This window comes from Gracilinanus agilis, chromosome 6 (genome assembly GCF_016433145.1).
Source record: "Gracilinanus agilis isolate LMUSP501 chromosome 6, AgileGrace, whole genome shotgun sequence".
NCBI classification, from domain to species: domain Eukaryota; kingdom Metazoa; phylum Chordata; class Mammalia; order Didelphimorphia; family Didelphidae; genus Gracilinanus; species Gracilinanus agilis.
Genome location: NC_058135.1, coordinates 29,824,387 through 29,844,716, shown reverse-complemented (window position 1 = coordinate 29,844,716; position 20,330 = coordinate 29,824,387). Strand labels below are relative to the sequence as shown.

At 35.3% G+C, this 20,330-nt stretch overlaps 1 protein-coding gene across 1 annotated transcript in view; it reads left to right on the top strand.

Annotated features, from left to right (window-relative positions):
• EREG (epiregulin) overlaps window positions 1-1,449 on the top strand; it is a 34,455-nt gene extending 33,006 nt beyond the window's left edge. Inside the window, exon 5 of the mRNA XM_044682322.1 lies at window positions 1,359-1,449. Within this exon, the coding sequence (XP_044538257.1) occupies window positions 1,359-1,449 (91 nt within the window). The remainder of the gene's footprint in view (window positions 1-1,358) is intronic.
• The last annotated feature ends 18,881 nt before the right edge of the window (window positions 1,450-20,330 follow it).

The window sequence follows — 20,330 nt, the reverse complement described above, 5'->3', positions numbered from 1 at the left end:
AAAAGAAAATAAAGATAAAAAATAAAATAAAATAAATAAAAACAAATAAAAATAAAGAAGCACATTGAATGATCATTTGGGATGACTTCATGGAAAAGATGGACAAGCATGGATGACTTAATATCAGCTTGATTGGATGAAACACTCAAATCATTGAGATCACAAATGCACATAAGTGTTTGAAATGAAGAGAATGATACTTAGCTGTAGGAAAGGCATAAGTACTGTCTAAATCCATACCTACAGTCCTTTATTTGAAAAAGACTAGTTTTCTGAGACAGAATGTATCTATGGTATCAATGCAAGAGAACATAAGATTGAGAGCTGAAAAAGATATAGTAAGAAAATGGGCTCACTATACCTTTTTTCTCTTATTTATATTTTTTGTTGTTATAAAAGAGAGGAGGGAATATATTGGGAAAGATGAGTGATGTCAAAGCAAATTACATCAAACATATATGTGTATCTAAATATATATATCTCTTCATCTATCTATATCTGAGAGAGGGGAAAAGAAAGAAAAAGAGAGAGAGATAAGATAATGAGAGAGGAGGAGAGAGAGAGAAAACACAATAAGTAAAATGGATGATTTTAGTATGATACTCCTTCAGAGTATGGATATTTGCTACCATTAAGTGCAACATTATTATATAAGGGATAAGAAAGGAGATCATTGAAAAAATAACAAGAGTATTGGCAGCATTTATGAAAATGTTGGAAGCTGAGCTAAGGATATAAGGGCAGCCAGAGACTAATGGGGAAAATACTCCGAGTTGGGGTACAGAACTTAGGAAGTCTGAGTTTGGATCCAAGCTCTGTATTCATTCTCTTTTTCTCCTTGAGCATATTACTTAGTTTATCTGCTCTTAGTTTCCCCATCTGTAAAATGACTAGATGTATTAAATGACTTCTAAGTCCCCTTCTAACTCCAGATCTAAAATCCCATTGGGTTTAACAGTAGTTCATCATAAAAACAAAACAGACACTCTGCCATATTTGCTATAAAACTTTAGATTCTTGAGGCAATATTGGATGAGTGTTCTCTTAGTTGTTCAATGATATAATTCTATTTTTGATCGCCTAAAGACAACAGCAACAAAAAAAGTCTATCATGTACCCATGGTTGATGGTAATCATCAAATAGTCAAGTCCTCCTTATTTATCTTGCACTGAAGATATAACTTGGCCAAGACCACCTATTCAAAGTCTGGCATAGATAGTTTGGTAGCACTGATTAAATGAGATGGGGCTTTCAAGTTTATCTTATTATTTCTCATGTTAACATTGTAGACTTGCTTTGCTCTTACCTGTGCTGACTGAAATACTAATAGGTTTTTTTCATTTCTACATATTCTCAGGTATAAAAACAGAAAAAATAAAGAATCAAATAAGGAATATGAAAGAGTGACTTTGAATGATGAAAAGAACTCAACACTGCTACAAGTCTGAAAGAAGAAGCAAATGGCACATGTCCCACAATCTGCCTGGTGACAATCTCTTGGTGTTAATAATATTGTTTTATTAATAATATTTATGTTCAAAACAAAAAAGGTCAAAACGTGTATTTTTATTTTAATAGAAGTCCTTGGAGAAGATTTATTTTTACTTTTTATTTTATTATTTTTGTATGATGGAATATTTACTAGTGTATAAAGTGCATACAGTATTTTATACATAAAATCAATTTTTATAAGAAGTTCAAACTCCTGGGCTAAATGTTTTATTGAAAGCAACAAAGCTTGCAAGTCTTTGTACAGAAATCTGATCTAAGACTGTTGCCTAGAGTGCATCCAGGATGCTCAAGGAAATATTAACAAATGACAACAAAGCATTTCTTAACTACTATATTGAAAGCCCATTGGTTGGAAAATATCATGAAAAATGACGTCAAAGGAATGGAATTGGAAGATGAAGATATAATTTTCTCTGGAATCCTGTGACAATTGAAAAGATCAAAAACTGTAAAATATGGACAATGGGAATAGTCTGAACAATGATATTTTTTTCCTCCACTCTCCAGTAAGAATGCTCATTTACTTCAAGTGGCAGTACACAGTATTCTGTTTTGTGGCTTTATTGTAGAAACTCAAAGATCAAATATATAGTTAAGTCTCTATTAGCATGAATAATGAATCCTGGTATCCAAATGTTCATAAATCATAGTTATAATTATGCAAAATATGGTCATTGGTGCACAAAATATGGTTACTGGTGCACAAAATATGGTCACTGGTGCACAAGTATGCAGTGCAAACTTGAATAATGCAGCCACTTCATGGAATTAATTATTTACAGTAATTGGGACCTAGCTGCATTCTCCCCATGAAAATAATAAAAAAAAGCTTTGCTATAATTTTAATTTTTGGTTATCTTTTGTATTGAGTGACACCTTAGAATCTCATTAGTTTTCTTCATTTTATACTTGAATATTCTAAAAGGTTCTAGATTTCTTCACTGTGATTTTCTCTACCAAGAAGCATCATAGTCTGCTCTTTCAGACAGTTTCCATGAGTTTCTGTCAGAGACCAAACTTTGAGTAATGAACTTAACTAGACAATTGGTTGATCACTCAATCGGTATTTATTAAATCTGCACCAAGCTTATGTTATTGCTGGCCCAGCGTTCAGAAGTCTTTCTGGCTTTTTAAGATAAGCTACTTTGTTGCCCTAGCCTAACAGAACCCAGGTTGACCTTCCACACTACAAGGAAATGTTGGAATGAAGCTTCAGTAGCGGTCCTATTTGTATAGTATTTTGTTGAGAAAAGTTGATGGATGATTATTAACGCTTGTTGTTATGTTGTTGTTGTTGTTGTTGTTGTTGTTGTTGTTGTTGTTGTTGTTGTTGTTGTTTAATTATNTTGTTGTTGTTGTTGTTGTTGTTGTTGTTGTTGTTGTTGTTGTTGTTTAATTATCAGGGGAAAGTCCCTGGAAATAAGAATATATTTCATGCTTCTTTCTCCAACATTTATTTCCATAAAATCCTTATTTAAGAAGTAAAATAAAGATTAGATCCTAGTTAAAATGTGGGCACATTTGCATACGCAAACACATGTAAATGCACACACACACAGAAGAGCTTTGATAGCAGAATCTAATATTTTAAAGTGTAATACTGTTAAACAGTTGGTTTCATAGTAGAAAGAAAAGCAGTGCAAGATGAAAATCAGTGCGAAATTATTTCCCTTCATCAGTGAGCTAGAATTACCATGAGATCACTTAACAGATGTATATATCCTTTTGGTTTTCTCATCTACAAAGTGAATACTATCCTACTCTTTTGTACAGCAACATAGGATTCCTAAAGGTTGGACATTCCAAGATGTCAATGGAGCTGGGGTGTTGTCAGCTTCCAAATGTCCTCCAAAGACACAAAAACAACCCATCTTGTACATTTCTTGTCCTTTCTCCCATAAAATCTGCACACTTGATATGGACACATGAATGTTAAAAATGAATTTTTTAAGATACGTAGAGTTTTCTCACCTTAAAAACTTGGTGGTTTCACAACAAGGTCTCCCTTTTCTCCCAATGGTTTATCTACCTAATATTGTTTGAAACAATCTCATAGTTTTAGAGTTCATAAATCATGAGTTCTTTTGTTCTACATTTAACCTAATTTTATTCATGCTTGCTTTGGGATGGGGAATAAATCATTCAGTAAAAAACATATAGCAAAAACAAAATATGTCTTACCATATACAACTTTTAACATACAATGATGATGTACCATAATTATGTCCATGCACACAGGTCTAACATTATAATTAAAAAAAACACAATTAAGACTTCTAGGGGCATTTTATAATAAAGTAATTCCTAATTTTTCTTTGTAGATAGATCAAGCACCTCCAAAATACAAATTTCTATACACAGTGAGTGCTTTGCTTAAAATGAACACTTATGTAAATTGAGTATGTGGACAACCTCAGAATAAGCTGATGTTATAATATTACCTAGGTAAGCAACAAGCAAAATGTCAAATGGAAAAACCTTGTTTGCAAATAAATTTCAAAATACTAAGTTAACTTTCTATAATGAAATACAGAAAATATACCGATTTGCTAAAATAAATAAGATATGGTATCTTTGCTATATATAACACTTCGCTATAAAGAATGCATACCAGAACACTTATAAACAGTGAATGATACTTATTAAGAAGTTACTATAATAACTTTACCTAAAAAGAAGTGCATATTATGAAGTCCTATGGGTGGTAATAAATTGTGAATTCTGATGATATAATCCTATGAAGGCTGCTAGTCATAAGGGGACCTATGTAAAATAATAGAAAAATATCCTGCTTTAAGATTTAAAATAGTCTCTAAGAACTTCAAGTCAGTTCCTGGGAATAGCTAGTTAGCAACTTGATCCCCTTCTATTTCATTCTAACAAATTTCAGAATGTCAAAAGTTCTTTAAAATTGAGGCTAAGGCTACTCAGGATTACATGTCAAATGAATTCCCTTCTTTTTTCTCTAGACTTTATTTGCCTTCTATTCTGAGGTATAAGCCCCAGGTCCACAGGCTAGGGACAATAGTCACTGACTCCAGTAGCTTCAGAACTTTCTACCTTTGCTACTTATAAATAAATGATGTTTGTACAAAAACACACATCTGTATCTTGGGCATAGAGCCTATATCTTGTGATCGTAACTTGGGTTTTGAAAGAGTTCCTTTTTTTAAAAAAAGATCTTATGCGGAATTTATCTAAATAAAAGAAGTGTAATAAGAATAGGTGACATCCAAAACAATATAACAGTATCTGATTGCATAAATTAAATCAAATTGTGTTCTAAATTCTTTAAACATTTCATTCATTCAATAGATTTTAACACCATCTATGTAAACATTGAGCATTATGTTTTCAGTCATGTCATTATGCTTTCACCTATATTTATGCCTTGGCTATTTCTAATCAACTGTCTTGCTGAAGTAATTGCTTAATGGAGACCCGTTCATTTAATTTATAGACATGACCTTAATTCACCATAGGAAAGCCAATCCAGAATGAAGTGAAAAATCAATACTGACTGATCTTGGTTTGGGTTCTAACAATTTCCACCCCTTCCCTACCCCACTCACCCCATCTCACCCCAGTTTTACAATCCATTTAAACAACTAAAAAGCATATGAAAGAAAGGCATGTGAATTGGACCTGGTCTTAGGAAAGTAAATCAACAAAGCTAAGACTTTATTCAAGTACAAGTCAGTTGTTCCTCAGGAGCCACATTGGGCATTCCTCATACAATTTTGAAGTGTCCCTCATTTAAGATGTCTATAAAATACCATTTTGAAGCTTCCATAATTATACTGTTCACTACCAATATCTTTCCTTACCCTTGATTCTCTTAATTTTAAAAAAGTCTATGAGTGGAGTGGAGGGGCAGCTAAGTGACTCAGTAGATTCAGTAAGTAGACTAAGTAGACTCAGCCAGGCCTAAAAACAAGAGGTCCTGAGTTCAAATCTGACCTCAGCTACTCCCTTCATCCTCTTCACATGACCCTGGAAAAATTACTTAACCCCCATTGCCTAACCCTTACCACTCTTCTGCCTTAGAACCAATTCTAAGATAGAAGGTAAGGATTTCAAAAAAAGTCTATGAGCATCAAAGATATAACTTTAAAAGGAGCTATGTGTGTCAAAGACATGGGAATATGAATGACAACACGTTTATAAAGGTCAGTACTAAACTTGATTTCTCAGAAAGCTGCAAGATAAGCCACTCCACACTCCAACAGAAAATGGGGGGGGGGGGAATCCTAAGATAACCAACACGAAAAAAGTCTGGAATTACATTAAAAGACCTTGCTGAAAACTTATTAACATTTAATTTTCACAAATTTCTAATTTAATAAAATCCATTCCTATTAGCAAGATACAAATGAATAGCCTAAAGTCTGATGTCATCTTTCAGCATGACACATTCAAAATGACCTTTTCTGGTCTTGAAGGATGATAGCTATCTAAATTCCAACTATTTGTTGAATGAAATTAAATCATACTTTTTGTGATTACAACAACGCCAATATCTAATTTCTCTTAAGTTCAAAGAATGCTATTCACTTTGGGAGAGAAGCCTAAATTTGAATAACTTTTCCCTTATTATTTTAAGATCCATTTTGCAGATTAGTTTTAGAGTACCAAAATCTAATCCTAAACATTTTTTGTATTTTCCCAACTTTAATGATGATGGCGAAAGGAATACATTTTAGGTCAATTATATCTTTACAACATATCTTAAAGTTTTCACACCCCAAAATATCCACTGAATAGTGTCTGACTTTCTAGTGCTACATGTATATAAGTTGTCATATTTTTCTCATCTTGCTTGCAAACTCTGTAATTGCATGTTTGTAATTCTGTAAAGCATTCTAGGATACAGTTTATATTAAAAATCCTATGGAATGTAAAATTGTGTTGTATGCAATTTGTTGCTTATGATTGTCTGAACATTCAGAGCCTACTGAATTGTATCAATTTGTTGTTTATGCCTAGTATCAGCTCTGCTAATGTTGTACCTTCATGTGTTCAAGGAGAATGTAGTGATGTTGAACCATTGCATGTTTTAAACATACCTATTGGGAGAAAAATAATTAAACATATTACATAAAAATGTGTTTAAATATCATTTTGTTTCTAAGGTGGTTGACTGGAATGGTGAATGTATTTTTGCACTGATATTGATAGGTTCCTAGGTATTGGTGTTGAGAACCCTAAGGAAGGATATTGGAAAGGAGGGTTATTGCAGGAGTCTACAATTGTAAATTACTGCCTCAGTAACAAAAGAGCAACTAGATGTTCCTTTGAGAGTGGGTCATTGGATATAACAACTTAAGGTCTTGCACCCAGGTGTGTCTAGGATGGCTCATGAAACATTTGTAGAATAGGCAATGTGGAAGAAGGAGAGCTCAAAGGAATTTTTCAGTATTAGAAAATGAGAGTAAAATATTGAGGAATGGCTATGAGAGAAAATGGGTAAAACAATATTAAATATTAAAAAGATATTCCAAGGTGTAGAAATCCCTCAACTGAATTCTAATGAGGAGGAAAAGAATGTATCAAATTGAATAGTGGAACCCAACAACAAAATGGGATTGGATGTAGAGATCAAAGTCAGGGTAGTTAAAAAAGGATACAAAAGTAGATTGAAGAGGTCACTCAGGATTGCTAAATCTCAGAATGAACCAAAGCTGACCAGGTCAGCTAAAGACACAGTAAGATACCCAACTCTCATCCGGGGCTTTAAGAAGTAGTATGTGCAACAGCCACACTCCAGTAAAACTGTTGAGGCACCCTCACATGTTAGTTAACAGAAATAGTGTTGGATTTAGAGGGAGAGGGTCTAGTGTTTGGGCAAGTAATTTAACATTTCTGGACCACAGAAAAATGGAGACAGAGGAAGGACAAGAACAAGAACTCGTAAGAGTGAGCTCTCTTCTGGAGACATCAAGTAACCACATTGCTAGAGGGTCCCATCCTATGACTCTCTGGGAAAGCAGACATTATTAGAAGGTCATTGAACTTTTCATTCATAAATTCCCCTGCTAGGGTATAGTGCATGAAACTTCTGAGGTGGAGGGGTTTTGGGTAGAAGAGAGAGAGAGAGAGCATATATATTTGTTAATTTTGAGAGGAATAGGGCAGAAAAACCATAAAGAGATATGGTGGGTTAGGTGAGTTTGTACTGATATTTATTCATTCAGTATCAGGATGGGAGTACAGTTCTAAAGCGGAGTTAATTACCGCCCCCCATAGGGAAGAGGGCAGTGTTTGAAGATCAGGTCCTCAAGTTTCAATTCCAAATCACGATAAGAGAATTTAACAGTGCAGATGGTGTTTGGGATAGAAAAATCAGGGTTCCTCAATTCCCCCTGGAATACCCAAATGATAAAGTAGAGAGTCCATTGGGACTGCAAAACAGATACCAATGTTGAGCAGGAGTAGGGACATTCTTTAAAACTGAAAGCTCAAGAAAATGCCCTAGAATAGACAGAAAACCTCCAATTTATAGGAAAATACAATCCTCAGTTCAAATGACATCATCCTGATATATCAGCACAATCACATTCCAGCCTTCCTGAAAAGGGTAGCCTTCAAATGAACATTTTTGCGGAACAGTCAGCATGTATAGCAATCATATCCCAGGAAAACTATCCAGGCATACTCAAATCAACATAACAGAAATAATGTTTTATTTTAGTAGGAGAGAGCCTGGTTTTTAGGCAAATAATTTAACATTTCTGAACCTCAGTAAAATGAGGATGTCAGAAGGAGCTTGTAAGAATAGGTACTCTTAAAAAGTGAGCTCTCTTCTGGAATCATCAAGTAATCTAATTTCTAGAGGTCCTATTGTGTGGCTTTCTGGGAAATTGGGCATTATTAGAAGATCACTGGGGAACTTCTGGATTAAGATGGCTGCAGAATAGAAGCAGGCACTTTACTCTCCTAACTGCTGTAAGATTGTCCTGAATGATTGATGGTACAGTCCAGTCAACAATATTTTATCTAGGTCCCTGAACTGAGAAGTGGCAGGACAGGCTCACAAAAGAGAGGGGTTAAAGTGAGGGAGTAGAATCTTCCTCCTCCCCCCACAGGGAGCAGTTAAAATCAGTTACTGATATCTTCCAATCAAGAAATGGAGACGACATCTGGCTAGGTAAATTCAGGATTCAAGCTGGTAACAGAAAGGACTAAAACCCTTATGATAATATCTTTCTCTATATGTATTATTTTCCCACAGGATAGAAGTGGGTGAGGCTTGATTTCTTCAGGAGCAGCCCACTGGTTCTGAAGACAGGATCAGCTTCAGACCCACTAGAAAGAGGAACTTGGCTTCTGGAAGATGTGAGTATCACCCCAAATTATCTGTAACCAGGCTCAGTTTCTAAATGGTAAGGGTTTAATGGTTTTCAGGGAACAGAAAGAAGGGAAATGGTTTAGGAATGAGAAGAAAGGGAAAGCTATCTAAATCAGCTATATCAAAGTAAGCAGCACCTCCCCCCCAAGGGTGAAATGTGTACTGAATGGCTTGACTCCAAACTAACTCCCTAAAATAGTCTTCTCCTAAGTCCTATGCAACTAAATTGAAGGTATATAGTTGGTTTTGTTGAAGAACTATTAGAGGTCAGCTATGGAGATAACTCAGCTCTGGCTGTCAGAGAAACAGTCCCTCTTGCCCTTGAACCCACAGGGTGTGTTCCAAGAGAGTCCCTGCCAGAGAGCTGACTTGGCTTTTTATACCAGGTCTCCAACTGTCCCTAACTGCCCCCTCCCTTGGAGTTCTCTGAGGCAGTATGGAATTCTGTGATCCAGCTTCATCCCCTCTCAGGGTCATGGATGTTACATACAGCATAACTCCAAAGGACAAAAAAAAAACAAATCCAGATGAAAGAAGGGACCCCACAATAGGGTGCCCTATTGAAGGTACTTGGGATTTGGGCATTTCCACACTATAAGGGGGGGAATAGCTCCCATCAAAACGTGAGCTAATCAACCCTCCATTCTCCCCCCCCCCACAGTACCAGAGTCAGAGGCAGTACACCAGAGTTAGAGCAAGAGGGGCAAAATCTAGCTCATTGGCAGCTAACTGGGACCACCAGGAGCTTGTCCCTAAGAGCAACAAGACTTGAGACTCCAGGAGGCGAGACAGCACAGACCTTGGGCACGGGAGTAGAGCTGAGAGAGGCAGTGGACAGTGGAAGCAATTCTGCATGCTGAGACTAAGGGAAGAACCTCAGGCAGAGGAGCAAGCTTGGGCCAATTTCTGGGCTCTGGGCAGCTGACTAGGACCACCGGGGGGCTTGATCCTGAAAACAGCTAGATTAGAGACCCCAGCAAGCTGGGGAGCACAGACTTTGGGCTCAGGGGGGAACCTGAGAGGGGCAGTGGACAGCAGAGGCTTAGCAGACAGTGGAAGCCAGGAGACTTGCAAAGTAGCCTCAGGCAAAAACTGTTTCTTAACTCTATAGACAGAGAGTCTTCCTGTCTTACTCAGACTTCTGGCTTAGAAAGAACAACGATGACAAGCAAGGCCCAAGAAATAACCACCAAAAAGACCAAGAAAAAAGCTCTAACACATGATAACTTTTGCAAGGAAAAAATCCAGAAAGCAAAAGAGGACAAACAATTAAAAATATCTAAACATCCCCCCCCAAAATGAAAACCGGTCACAAGCTCTTGAAGAGTTCGAATCTGAGATCATGAGAAAGATGGAAGAGATCTGGCAAGGCAAGAAAAGTAAAGTGGGAAATAGTTCAAAAAGAAAATAACAGTTTAAAAGGCAGAATTTCACAATTGGAAACTGAGGTTCAGAAATCAAGTAAAATGATAACCAAATTGAAGTCCAGAAATGACCAACTGGAAGCCATGAAGAGCCAGATAGACCAGACTGAACAGGAAAACCAAAACATTATAGCTGAAAACCTGTCTTTAAAGGCTAGAATTGGGCAAGTAGAAGCCAATGATCTCACAAGACAGCAAGAATTAATAAAACAAAGCCAAAAGACTGACAAAACTGAAGGAAACATGAAATATCTCAGAGAGAAGATGACAGATCAAGAAAACATGTCTAGAAGAGACAACTTGAGAATTATTGATCTTCTGGAAAAATCAGAGATAAATAGAAATCGAGATATCATACAACAAGAAATTATCCAAGAAAACCACCCCAATATCCTTGAACAAGAGGGCAAAATAGACATTGAAAGAGCCCATAGAACACTCTCTACACTTACTCCTGAAAAGACAACCCCCAGGAATGTGCTAGCCAAATTCAAAAGCTTCCATATTAAGGAGAAAATATTACAAGAAGCCAGAGACAATTCAGATATCAAGGAACACCAATTAGGATTACACAGGATCTGGCAGGCTCCACACTACAAGACCCCAAGGCTTGGAAGATGATATTGAGAAAGGCAAGAGAATTGGGTCTACAGCTAAGGATCACCTACCCATCAAAACTTACTATTTATTCCAGGGAATGGAAGTATGGGAAGTAAACAAATAGAAGATTTCCAAGTATTTGCACAGAAAAAACCAGGACTAAATGGAAAGTTTGCTATCAAACCACAAAAACCAAGAGAAACATGAAAAGGTAAATAAGAAAGAGAGGGGAAAGAAAAAAAAACTCTCATCTTTAAATTTCCTTTTTCAAAGGCTTAAATAAGATCAAATTATTTGTATTCCTATATGGAGAAATATTATGGGTAATTCTAAAAAATTGGACTCACTATTATATTAATTAGAATAATTAATAATAAGGAGAGGTTGGAGTACTAAATGGACTAAGATGATATGGGGGGAAAAGTGTGGGGGGAAAAACAGAAGATGGCACCATGAATAACTTGAAGGAATGAGAAAAATAGGATAATCTATACCACACAAAGAGGGCATGAGAAGAGGAGGGGATGAATACTATTACAAGGAGAGGAAGAGAGCATTAATAGGAAATACTTAAACCTTACTCTCAGCAGAATTAATCCTGAGAGGGAAGAGTATCTATATCCATTTGGATATAGAACTCTATCTAACCCTAAGGAGAAAGCAGAAGGGATAAAGCAATGGGGACAGTGGGGTGGGGAGTTCTCAAAGGGAAGAAAAGAGAGGGAGGAGGGAATTCATTAGGCCTTAAAATAATTAGAGGGGAATAAAAAGGGAGGGGGTGGAAAGGGAAGTAAACCAAGGGAGGGGACAAGGGGGACTGATTTAAAACAAACCACTGAGTTAAAAGGAAATAGTGTAAGAAGAAGGGGTAGAACTAGGAGAGGATGCCAAAATGTTGGGGAATACATAGCTGATAATTATAACTCTGAATGTGAATGGGATAAACTCGCCCATAAAACAGAAGAAAATTGCAAAGTGGATTAGAAAACAAAATCCTACCATATGCTGTCTATAAGAAATACACATGAGGCAGGTGGACATACACAGGGTTAAGGTCAGCAGCTGGAGCAAAATCTTTTGGGCTTCAACTGAGAAAAAGAAGGCAGGAGTGACAAAGCCAAAGTAAAAATAGATCGGATTAAAAGGGATAGGAAAGGTAATTACATCTTGATAAAAGGCAGTATAGATAATGAGGAAATGACAGTATTCAACATGTATGCACCGGATAGTATAGCATCCAGATTTCTAAAGGAGAAACTGGCAGAGCTCATGGAGGAAAGAGATAGTAAAACTATATGAGTAGGAGATCTAAATATTGCTCTATCAGATCTAGATAAATCAAGCTGAAAAATAAATAAGAAAGAGATAAGAGAGGTGAATGAAATCCTAGAAAATTTAGATTTAATAGATATGTGGAGAAACATAAATAGGGACAAAAAGGAATACACCTTCTTTTCAGCTGCACATGGTACATTCACAAAGACTGACCATGTACTAGGGCATAGAAACATGGTAAATAAATGCCAAAGAGCAGAAATAATAAATGTAACCTTTTCAGATCATAATGCAATAAAAATAATAATTAGTAAGGGCACCTGAACAGGCAAATCAAAAATTAATTGGAAATTAAATAATATGATTCTCCAAAGTGAGTTAAAGAACAAATCATAGAAACAGTTAGTAATTTCATTGAAGAGAATGACAATGATGAGGCATCCTGTAGGATGCAGCTAAAGCAGTACTCAGGGGGAAATTTATATCCATGAGTGCATATATTAACAAATTAGAGAGGGCAAAGATCAATGAACTGGGCATGCAAATCAAAAAACTAGAAAGGGAACAAATTAAAAATCCCCAGTTAAAAACTAAATTAGATATTATAAAAATCAAAGGAGAAATCAATAAAATTGAAAGAAAAAGAACTATTGAATTAATAAATGAGACTAGAAGGTGGTACTTTGAAAAAACAAATAAAATTGACAAAGTACTGGTCAATGTAATTTAAAAAAGGAAAGAAGAAAATGAAATTATCAGTATTAAAGATGAAAAGGGAGACCTCACCTCTAATGAAGAGGAAATCAAGGCAATCATTAAAAAAGTATTTTGTCCAATTTTATGGCAATAAATATAGCAATCTAGGTGATATGGATGAATATTTACAAAAATATAAATTGTCTAGATTAACAGCAAAAGAAATAGAATGCTTAAATAGTTCCACATCAGAAAAAGAAATTGAACAAGCCATCAAAGAACTCCCTAAAAAAATTTCCCGAGGAGGGGGCAGGATTGAGGTGGTGAAGAGTAAAGAAAAAACATGAATTATGTAACCATGAAAAATTTTTCATAAAATAAAAAATTATTTTAAAAAATCCCCAGGACCAGATGTATTCAAAAGTGAATTCTATCAAACTTTCAAAGAACAACTAATTCCAATACTATACAAACTATTTGACATAATAACCAAAGAAGGAGTTCTACCAAACTCCTTTTATGACACAAATATTGTACTGATCCCAAAGCCAGGTAGATCAAAAACAGAGAAAGAAAACTACACACAAATTTCCTTAGTGAACATAGATGCAAAAATCTTAAACAGAATACTAGCAAAAAAGACTCCAGGAAGTGATTGCAAGGGTTATTCAATATGAACAGGTGGGATTTATACCAGGAATGCAAGGATGGTTCAATATTAGGAAAATCATTCACATAATTGACCATATCAACAAGCGAAACAACAAAAATCACATGATTATCTCAACAGATGCTGAAAAAGCCTTTGAACAAATACAACACCCATTTCTGGAAAACACCAGAAAGTTTAGGAATAGAAGGGCCTTTCCTAAAAATAATAAATGGTATATACCTAAAACCATCAACAAACATCATCTACAATGGGGATAAATTAGAAGCATTCCCAATAAGATCAGGTGTGAAACAAGGATGCCCCTTATCACCTCTATTATTTAACATTGTACTGGAAACACTAGCAGTAGCAATTAGAGAAGAAAAAGAAATTGAAGGTATTAAAATAGGCAATGAGGAGACCAAGCTATCATTCTTTGCAGATAATATGATGGTCTACTTAAAAAATCCTAGAGAATCAACTAAAAAGTTAGTGGAAATAATCAACAACTTTAGAAAAGTTGCAGGATACAAAATAAATGCACATAAATCATCTGCGTTTCTATATATTTCCAACATATCACAGCAGGAAGAGTTAGAAAGATAAATTCCAGTTACAATCACCCTAGATAATATAAAATACTTAGGAATCTGTCTGCCAAGACAAACACAGGAATTATACGAACACAACTATGAAACTCTTTCCACACAATTAAAACTATACCTAAACAATTGGAAAAACAATGAGTGCTCATGTTTAGGACGAGCTAACATAATAAAAAGGATCATCCTACCAAAAGTAATTTACTTATTTAGTGCTATACTTATCAAATGACCAAAAACTTTTTTTACTGAATTAGAAAAAACTATACCAAAGTTCATTTGGAAGAACAAAAGACCAAGAATATCAAGGGAAATGATGAAAAATAAATATGAAGGAAGGTGGCCCAGCAGTACCTGATTTTAAACTGTATTATAAAGCAGTAGTCATCAAAACAATATGATACTGGTGAAGAGACAGAAGGGAGAATCAGTGGAATAGACTTTGGGTAAGTGACCTCTGCAAAACACTCTATGATAAACCCAAAGAACCCAGCTTTTGGGACAAAAATCCACTATTTGACAAAAACTGCTGGGAAAATTGAAAACAATATAGGAGAGATTGGGCCTAGATCAGCATCTCACACTTTACACCAAGATAAACTCAGAATGGGTGAATGACTTGAATATAAAGAAGGAAACTATAAGTAAATTAGGTCAGCACAGAATGGTATGCTTGTCAGATCTCTGGGAAAGGAAAGATTTTAAAACCAAGCAAGAGTTAGAAAAAATTATAAAATGTAAAATAAATAATTTTGTCTACATTAAACTAAAAGTTTTTGTACAGACAAAACCAATTACCAAAAAAATATCAAAATTAGAAGGGAAGCAACAAATTGGGGAAAAAATCTTTATAACAAAAAATTCAGCCAAAGGTCTAATTACTCAAATATATGAGGATCTAAATTAATAGTACAAAAAATGAAGCCATCCCCCAATCAACAAATGGGCAAGGAACATGAATAGGCAATTTTCAGATAAAGAAATCAAAACTATCAATAAACACATGAGAAAGTGTTCTAAATCTCTAATAATTAAAGAAATGCAAATCAAAACAACTCTGAGGTATCACCTCACACCTAGCAGATTGGCTAAAATGACAGCATGTGAGAGTACTAAATGTTGGAGAGGATGTGCCAGAATTGGGACATTAATGCATTGCAGGTGAAGTTGTGAAGTTGTGAACTGATCCAACCATTCTGGATGGCAATTTGGAACTATGCTCAAAGGGCTTGAAAAGTCTATCTGCTTTTTGATCCAGCTATAGCACTGCTTGGTTTATACCCCAAAGAGATCATAAGGAAAAGGACTTGTACAAAAATATTTATAGCCACACTCTTTGTGATGGCAAAAAAATTGGAAAATGAAGGAATCTCCTTCAATTGAGGAATGACTGAACAAATTGTGGTATCTGTTGGTGATGGAATACTATTGAGCTCAAAGGAATAATGAACTGGAGGAACTCCATGTGAACTGGAATGACCTCCAGGAATTGATGCAAAGTGAAAGGATCAGATCCAGGAGAACATTGTACACAGAGACTAATACACTGTGGTACAATCGAATGTAATGGACTACTAGCAGCAATGCAAGAATCCAAAGCAAGGCTGAGGTACTTATGAGAAAGAAAACTAGCCATATTCAGAGGAAGAACTGTGGGAGGAGAAACACAGAAGAAAAACAACTGTTTGAACACAAGGGCTGATGGGGATATTATTTGGGATGTAGACACTAAATGATAACTCTATTCCAACTATCAATAATATGGAATTACGTCTTAATCAATGATGCATGCAAAATCCAGTGGAGTTGTGTGTCGGCTAAGGGGGGTTAGGGCAATTTGGGGAAGAGGGAAAAACATGTAACTATGGGAAAATATTCAAAATAAAAAATTTTTAAAGAAATTAAAATTAAAAAAAGATCATTGCACTTTTCATTCATAATTTCCCCTTCTAATGTATGGTGCATGGAACCACTGAGGATAATAATAAGGTATTGATTCTTCCAAGGAGGTACTATCATTGCTTCTTAGGTTGCTCCTCGTGATAAACATATTGCAGTCACAACCCAGTTTTCCAACAAATGCGTATTTAAGGAACAAACATACTTCAGCTTCACTTTAACAGAAAACACTTGTAATCCTCAAAATAGATGGCAGGCTATCTTGTTTTTGTTTATTTTTAATTGGGAAAAATTTCCTCTTCTGCCACTTTCCATCAGCTTTCTAATTTCTCTCACCATGGCTCAGCAATCACATCTCCAAGTTTCTTTGTCAACTAAGGATATACAACTACATTGAGACTATTGCTAATAAGGAATCCCTATATATGGTCACATTATTCCAAGTCTTTCCACACATTTTCATTGGACTGGAATCAATTAGATTATGTTATATAAATATAAAAGTAAACTGTGGAAATTTAAGCATAAATTAATCAATTGATTAATTTGGAGTTAAAAGATCTGAATTAATATTCCATCCTTGTCACATCCTTATAACTTTGGACAAATCAATCAACTTCTCTGGATCTCAGTTTCACATCTGTCAAATATGGGAAAGTTCTCTTCTAAGTCTAAATATATGATTCCATGTCAGTCATCTTTGTTAGGACAGATAACAGAACTTGTTCTCAACCTGAGTTTCAAGAGAGGAACCAGTGAATGTGAGTCATATGCTTGCTTTAGATGAAGTAGAGATTAAAGTAAGAAAAACTGGCTATGACAATATAAATAGAGTAGGCAAGGCCTTTCAATAAAACACTGGACTAGGGAAGAAAATTTTGAACTGGAGAACTCATTCAAGAGCTATATCAAGAATGCCATCTTTTCTCCCCCTTCAATTCCTGGCTCAAGCACCAGATATCTACAGAGGTAATGCTATATGCCTTTTTCTGAATCCATAATTTCAAGGCTTGCAAATATCAAACAGTTTATTTGTCATAGCTGAGAATTGACTTTCATTAATTGAAACTTAAGAAAATAACACCAACCTAAAGTTGAAACCTGATCAATAGATAAATCACATTAACTGTTTTTGCCTTTCCAAATGCATCTCTGGCCTGTTACTACTTAGCCTCTATAAGGGGACACTCATTCCAGAATAAGTAGTAAGTAGCAAACTGAGGGCAGCCAGCTCTACTATGTCTTGATTTTTTCCTAGAGTTTTTCTCTCTCTTCAGGAACATGAAGGGAGTCTTTCTTGAAGTTGGAAGTCAAAAGACCTCATCCAACTATGTGTGGAGTATTGAATAATCAATCTTAACCAATGGGGAAAAACACACAAGTGAGCTCTGAGAAGCAGATTGCACATAATAAAATTTACTGTTTTGATATATTAGCTAGAAGCCTTGGTGGCACATGACATTAGTCTTCATTCAAGCAAATATGTATGAGCTTTTAACTTTGGCTTTAGATCTTGGTATAAAGAACCTGGATGCAGGCAGGAAAGTTGTGTTAAAATTTCCTCTGAGTTAAAAATCTGATCTCATATGCTTACTAGTAGTGTGACTTGACAAACCATTTAACTGCTATCTGCCTCAGGTTTTTTAATCTGTAAAATGAAGGTAATAGCATGTACCTCAAATAGTCATTGTGAAGATAAAAGGAGATAATATTTGTAAAGCTCTTTGCAAACCTCTAAATGTTATGTCAATGCTAGCTATCATTATTCAACTCCAGTAATGCAGATATAAGTTCTAGTGTATCTTCAGACCTCAAAAATGTCTATCGGAACTGATTTTTGTTGGAAATTCCTTGATATTTAAATCACTTGTCTAAATATGTATCAATTCCTATGTTTTCTTCATGATTTGATCAGCTATCATAATTATTTCTCCTTGTTCTCATAGAATCCTGCCTGCCCTACTTTCATGAGTATTTATAGAGGAGGAAAAATAAATTGTCAACAAAGCTTGATCGACAACCTCCTCAATCTTTTGTCAGAAACACTTTATGTGTGAACAGTAAACAAATAAGTGCATAGTGCACAAATTTTCCAGTCTTGAAGATTATTGGAATATGTTATCATGGAATTTTTACTTGACTCTAGCCACTTTTTACCCAGGTGGACACAGAATATTTGTCTCTCCTGTCTTTCTCAACACAGATTCACAAGTTAGAAGATTATTTCAGCCAATTCTCTTAATTCTCTTTTAAACTTAGACTCAAGTTGAAAAAAACAGGCTTATTTATCAAATGGGTGTGTAGTAGAATTAATCCTGCCCTCTCTTGTGAAAGCTACAGCATGTTTAACAGAATACACTAGTTACTTTTGTCGAAAAGATCTCAAGCAATGAGAGGAAAAACTGAACCTCAAATGGAGTGAGGGTGGTATTAGACTAGAGCTTCTGCAGAGGAAAATTAGAAATCATACTAAAATCATACTCAGGATGGGAAGTGCTTCAGGTGTTTTTTTAATATCACAATTATATTTCTTAATATAAAATGTTAAATGACTATGATGCTGAGTTTTGCTTATTAAGAGATCAAATTAGTGTTCCTGTTTGGCAGCTAGGTGATTCAGTGGATCACTTCCTGGAGTAAAGAAGACCTAAGTTCAAATATTGCCTTAGATAATTATTAGTTGTGTGATCCTAGCAAGTCACTTAACCTCTGTCTGCCTCAGTTTCCTTATATGGAAGATGGAAATAATAGTATCTACTAGGATTGCTGAGAATATAAATGAGATAATATTTGTAAAACACTTTGGAGATCTTAAAATGCTATATAAGCACTAGCTATCATCAGCATTTTCATTATTGTAATCAGCATCATAATCATCATTATTCTTATTCTTAAATCCTATCCCAGAAAATTTACCCATCTTCTGAACCCATTCCCTTTGGGCATTATCCTCAGCTTTCCAAGGTGGCTTTACTTTTCAGAGTTAGATGCTAGAAAATGAGGAAACACTGAGAGTACACTTACCTCCATAGCAGACTTAGGGTACCGGATTTCTTGGTAGAGGTAGAAGTCAGTCTTGAATTGGAATAATAAAGGATTACCCATTTTCTCTTGTGAATGAAAAGGATTTTTTCACAGAATATCAAGTTTCAGTCTTTTCCAATTTTTGGGCTTATAAACATCAATTATAAGGATAGGGACTGAATTTATTACATGTGTTCTTTTTAAATTGCCATGAGAGAAAAGTCATATCAAATAATGGGCACCTCTCTTCCTTGGGCAAGAGACGGGCAATCCATTTTCAGGTCTATGCTCAAAGCAATTCCAGCTCTCTAGGGCCTGTCAGAGCTTGTGTACCACTAGCACAACTTTCAAGAGTCAGACTAAGGTCATCATGCATCACTTAGGCATTAAAGAAGGACTCTAGGGGAGAAGGAGTGTCCCTGATATATTTCCATCTCTGATGAAATGGATTACTCAAAGCCTGAGGGTTCAGATAAACAATTCTATTAGTAAGCACATATTCACTAAACTCTAAGGTAAAAGTATTCCACAGGAAGGTAAAATTTGCTGAAAAGGAGATAAAAGTAATCAAGGGGCTAGAGGGAGGAGTTCCATAGGTCTTAAGAACTTTCTGTCAAAGTTCTAAAATTGTCTTTACATGATCGATATCCAAAGGAACCAAAGCCAGATGTTAGGCAAATCTATCTGGAAGCAAGATTTAACTAAAATGGATCCAGATCTGATCCAAAGTCTTCGCTTACAATAGCACTCATTCAAAACATCCCAGTTCCATTGATGCTCTGGCCCACAAAGGGATGAAGGAAGGAAGGGAGGAAGGGAGGAAGAAGGAAGGAAGGAAAGAAAGAAGAAATTTGACTAGTTCATTATCTCATTTCAATTACTTAAGGGTCAATTATTTAATGAACTAGAATATCCTCATTTAAATTAGCAATTTCTCTTATTTATCTATATTTAAATAAATCATAACATGACAAAATATATGCAATTTATAAATAAATTGAATCTACATTAACCATAAAGTTCCCGGAATTCTTACATTCATTATAGTCAGCTTCAGTGTTTCTATGTGTGCATACATGTATGTGTGTATTTAGACTTTTGGCTACAATCTATGCCACTGTGTCACTGTCACTGCCATTCAGACCCTTTAAATATCAGTAATTTACTCTGCTTTGGTAACTCAGTCTCAAATTACTTGGTTCAATTCAGACAATGATTAAAATCTATTAAGGATTTTCTTCAGAGTTCTCTTCAGGATTATCTTTTTTCTTTATCTTCTCTTCAATAAGCATAGGAA